The sequence below is a fragment of the Monopterus albus genome, unplaced genomic scaffold, assembly GCF_001952655.1.
Source record: "Monopterus albus unplaced genomic scaffold, M_albus_1.0 scaffold98.1, whole genome shotgun sequence".
Lineage (NCBI taxonomy): Eukaryota > Metazoa > Chordata > Actinopteri > Synbranchiformes > Synbranchidae > Monopterus > Monopterus albus.
Window position 1 is genome coordinate 2,964,309 of NW_018127978.1, and position 4,957 is coordinate 2,969,265.

The 4,957-nt window shown below is 39.4% G+C and overlaps 1 protein-coding gene across 4 annotated transcripts in view; it reads right to left on the reverse strand.

Moving 5' to 3' along the window:
* acss2 (acyl-CoA synthetase short chain family member 2) overlaps positions 1-4,957 on the reverse strand; it is a 70,655-nt gene that overhangs the window by 18,250 nt on the left and 47,448 nt on the right. For all 4 annotated transcript variants that reach the window (XM_020609111.1, XM_020609112.1, XM_020609110.1 and 1 more), the window contains 2 exons: positions 2,418-2,551; positions 2,064-2,196 (listed from right to left, as the gene is read on the reverse strand). In XM_020609111.1, the coding sequence (XP_020464767.1) occupies positions 2,064-2,196; positions 2,418-2,551 (267 nt within the window). The remainder of the gene's footprint in view (positions 1-2,063; positions 2,197-2,417; positions 2,552-4,957) is intronic.

A 4,957-nucleotide genomic window follows, 5' to 3' on the forward strand; every position in this document is an offset into this window, starting at 1 on the left:
TTTCCCCCCCCCCCCCCCCATGCTTTCCTGCAACTTACACCTTGTTCTCACAAAATACAACCATGAATGGTAGGTATGCTTAGCATAACATTTAGCCAACAAATGGGTTTACAAAATGTGATATGTTTCAATTTGTAAATAGATGCTCATAGATACAGTATTGTTCAAAATAATAGCAGTACAATGTGACTAACCAGAATAATCCAGGTTTTTAGTATATTTTTTATTGCTACATGGCAAACAAGTTACCAGTAGGTGCAGTAGATTCTCAGAAAGCAAACAAGACCCAGCATTCATGATATGCACGCTCTTAAGGCTGTGCAACTGGGCAATTAGTTGAAAGGGGTGTGTTCAAAAAAATAGCAGTGTCTGCCGTTGACTGTACAAACACAAAACTATGTTGTACAAACGTTTTTGTTTCTAGGATTTAGCAATCCTGTGAATCACTAAACTAATATTTAGTTGTATGACCACAGTTTGTTATAACTGCTTCACATCTGTGTGGCATGGAGTCAACCAACTTGTGGCACCTTTCAGCTGTTATTACACTCCATGATTCTTTAACAACATTCCACAATTCATTTACATTTCTTGGTTTTGCTTCAGAAACAGCATTTTTGATATCACCCCACAAGTTCTCGATTGGATTAAGGTCCGGGGATTGGGCTGGCCACTCCATAACATTAATTTTGTTGGTTTGGAACCAACACTTTGCTCGTTTACTAGTGTGTTTGGGGTCATTGTCTTGTTGAAACAACCATTTCAAGGGCATGTCCTCTTCAGCATAAGGCAACATGACCTCTTCAAGTATTTTGACATATGCAAACTGATCCATGATCCCTGGTATGCGATAAATAGGCCCAACACCATAGTAGGAGAAACATGCCCATATCATGATGCTTGCACCACCATGCTTCACTGTCTTCACTGTGTACTGTGGCTTGAATTCAGAGTTTGGGGGTCATCTCACAAACTGTCTGTGGCCCTTGGACCCAAAAAGAACAATTTTACTCTCATCAGTCCACAAAATGTTCCTCCATTTCTCTTTAGGCCAGTTGATGTGTTCTTTGGCAAATTGTAACCTCTTCTGCACATGCCTTTTTTTTCTTGTGGGGTGATATCAAAAATGCTGTTTCTGAAGCAAAACCAAGAAATGTAAATGAATTGTGGAATGTTGTTAAAGAATCATGGAGTGGAATAACAGCTGAAAGGTGCCACAAGTTGGTTGACTCCATGCCACACAGATGTGAAGCAGTTATAAAAAACTGTGGTCATACAACTAAATATTAGTTTAGTGATTCACAGGATTGCTAAATCCTAGAAACAAAAACGTTTGTACAAAATAGTTTTGTGTTTGTACAGTCAACGGCAGACACTGCTATTTTTTTGAACACACCCCTTTCAACTAATTGCCCAATTGCACAGCCTTAAGAGCGTGCATATCATGAATGCTGGGTCTTGTTTGCTTTCTGAGAATCTACTGCACCTACTGGTAACTTGTTTGCCATGTAGCAATAAAAAATATACTAAAAACCTGGATTATTCTGGTTAGTCACATTGTTCTGCTATTATTTTGAACAATAATGTATAAAACCAGAAAAGAGTATCTTCATTTTTTTTATTTGATGCACTAAAAGTCACAAAATAATAAATATGTCTGGACATATCTAACACTTCACGCTGATTATTTCAGGGATTGTTAGTGTAAATAGAGTGATGATCTGACTTAGGTTTCATAACACTAACTTCTGTGATAACAGAGAATGGGTCTGTGCTACAACTGTCCCTGTGGGACTTTCAACCCAGATCTCCCCTACACGGACCATTAGGCGTCATGATAAGCATCACGCCTCTAGTACCACGATTCTGGCAGCTGTGTAAAATGTACACAGGAGCGACGATTTCTTGGCTTTTGTAAGTTCAGTGTAAAAGAGGCTTAATCAAAAAAGCTGTGCTGAAGAAAGATTGCAATAGTGGCGGTTTTTGTGATCTCTGTGCAAAAGGGGCTACTGTTAAGACGGAAGCCCCTCAGTGGATGTCTGAGACTAATAACTACAACCTACAGTTTCTGTCTGCCAGAAGGTGTCGACAATGGGACATCTCTTCTCTCCCACCACAGTGTAGTACCACTGCCAGGCCTCAGGGTTGATGGGCTCTCCCACTGTCCCCAAAATCTTCAGAGACTCTCGCTTATACCTGCAGAGAAAGGTAGGTTAATGCTTTACCACAGAAACAATTAAAATGTCTCCCTCCATGCACCAATGAGATGGAACATTACTTTCCTCCTCAGTTTTCTAGGTACTGTTACAAGTGTTTAACATGATTTTACTTTATGTTCATTTCCTAAAAACAGTATAAATCATGCAAACAGTATTAGCAACTACTGAAGTGGAAACATTTGGAAGAGCTCGACTCACTTCTGCACCGGCCCGCTGCCATACTTCATCAGCAACCTGATGGCAGTTGGAGCTGTGTAGAACTTCGTCACATGATATTTGTCCACAATTTCCCACATGCGGCTCACATCTGGGTAGGTGGGCAGGCCCTCAAACTGAAATGCACACAAACAAAAAGTGAATAGAAAACAAAGATACATCACAAACTTTTAATAAATGTTTCTGAAACAGGAGGAAATACTGCATTTGTTGGGAACTATTTTCAGCAGCAGATAAAACCACATTTAGTGCCTCAGTGAGTACTTGTGGCAGCATGATTTGTGTGTGGGACTGAGTCACACTAGTGTTTGTGCTCATGGCAATGAAGGAACATGCCACCAGTATTGGGAAGTAGTGAACTATATGCAATTAAACTACTAGCTTAACTACAGTTTGCAGTAACTTTGTGGTAGACATTCATAGTTGGTTAGTGACTGAAGCAGTTAAATTGCTTTTGTGCCATTTTTTGTGTAGTTAACTACTGCAACTACAAATAGTTTTGGCCCATAAAAGGAAAGGACTCTTTTTTTATTTTTATTTTACCATGGCTTCTCTGACCCTAACCACCATTTGGTTAAGAACATTGAGAGACTTCTCATGTGTCATGTGCACAAGAGGTTCTGCTCTAAGAAGTAGCAGTAAAATATGGGCCCATTTAGACTAATGTTCTTATGGTCTAAAAGGTTCAACACTGTTTTAGTTGTTAGGTTTGATAATACAAAATCCAAATTTGTTTAGAGTAGGTACTTTATTGATCCCACAATGGGGAAATTTCTGAAATTTACAAGACGTTTACAAGTTTACAAGAAATATATATTATTGTGAAAACCCCAGATGGGACTGTTTAGTTTAGGACAATTTGTTATTTTTGTCTCATGTAAATAAACTCAACTGAGTGGTATTTTTTTGCTGGCACATGAGTTTTCTTTTTTGATGTTGTAGTTTTGTATACTAAACTACATGTCTCTTTAGAGTAGTTTTGCTGTAGTTTAACTTCTTCCTTTGTGAAGTAATTGATAGTTTGCAAAGCTACATTTTCTAAGTAGTCTCCCCAACACTGCATGCCACATGTTCTGTTTTTTGTTTTACACAAAAGCTGAAAATGGTTCCAGGAAACACATGTGCTGACAAAAAATAATGTTCAGCTGACTCTGTGACTGTTACTGTAGGAAAATAAAAGTATTCCAACAATCTGTTATTGCAGAGCTTGAAAATATTTGGCATATGGTTTAAATATATGACATTTATATTGTACCTCTCCTTTGTGTTTTCTGTCATGTAAAACGCATTTGCCTTAACTCTGGTTTAATTTAAGGTTATGGAGCCAGTCAACTTGTTTCATCACTGCTGCTTCCTTGGCCAATGAAGTTCATCATTACTGACTTCAACTAAGGAAGCCAAAGCTTTAATAAGAGGCTGTGGTCTTAGCTCATGTTTAGGTATGAATAAGGGTGAATATTGTAATGACTGCATGTCTGCTGAGCCTGTAAAAGTAAAACCTACATGAGCTGAGGACAGCTCACAAGGCAGCAGCCGACCTCCTGCTAGCTATATGTATTATAGCTTTCCATCCATCCATTATCTATACTGCTTATTCTTGAATAGGACCACAGGGGCCTGGAGCCAATCCCAGCTGACATTGGGTGAAAGGCGGGGTACACCCTGGACAGGTCACCAGTCTATCACAGAGCTGACATGTAGACAAACCACACACACTCACACTCACTCTGACAGGCAATTTAGAGTCACCATTCAACCTAAGCTGCATGTCTTTGGATTGTGGGAGGAGAGAACCCACGCATGCACAGGGAGAACATGCAAACTCTGCACAGAAAGGTCAGGGGGCAGCCCAGACTCAAATCCAGAACCTTCTTGCTAACCACCGCTGCTCTGGCCTTGTATTGTAGCTTTTTAATGGGCAAATTGATTTAGCAGGAAGAGGGGGACTCTTTGAAGGACTCAAGTCGAAGGTGACTCTTCAACTTGATGACTGGATCTTTTTTTTCACTGATTTTTTTTAAACAGCAAAATTGGTTTCCAGGTGAGGAGTACAGTACTACTATATACAGAGTCACTGCCACTTGGGAGTGAAGACTACAAGTTAGAAAATTACAAAAAAAATCAGATCTGTGTATGTGGGATTACATAGAAGGGTGTTTACCACACCTCTGTAGCTCTGCTTTTGGCTACAGGCTTAAATCTACGTTATCAACTACTAACATAACACTTAGTCCAAAAAAAGATCAAAGGCACTCTTTTGAAAAATTAAAAAGCCTTTATTCAGATGGCCAACATGTAGAGGATTAAGAGGGTGGTTACAGCCCAAGTGTAGTGACAAAAAACTGCCTTCATCGGGCTGTAACCTGTAGTGCATCCTTTATCTCCTCTAATCCTGTAGAAATAGAGAGGGAGGACAGCTACAGCACATTAACAAAGTAAAATCTACATAAAGGCTATTTCATAACTTGAGAGGTGGATAAATGGATTTTACATGTTAGCCTCCACTACACCTCTAAATGTGG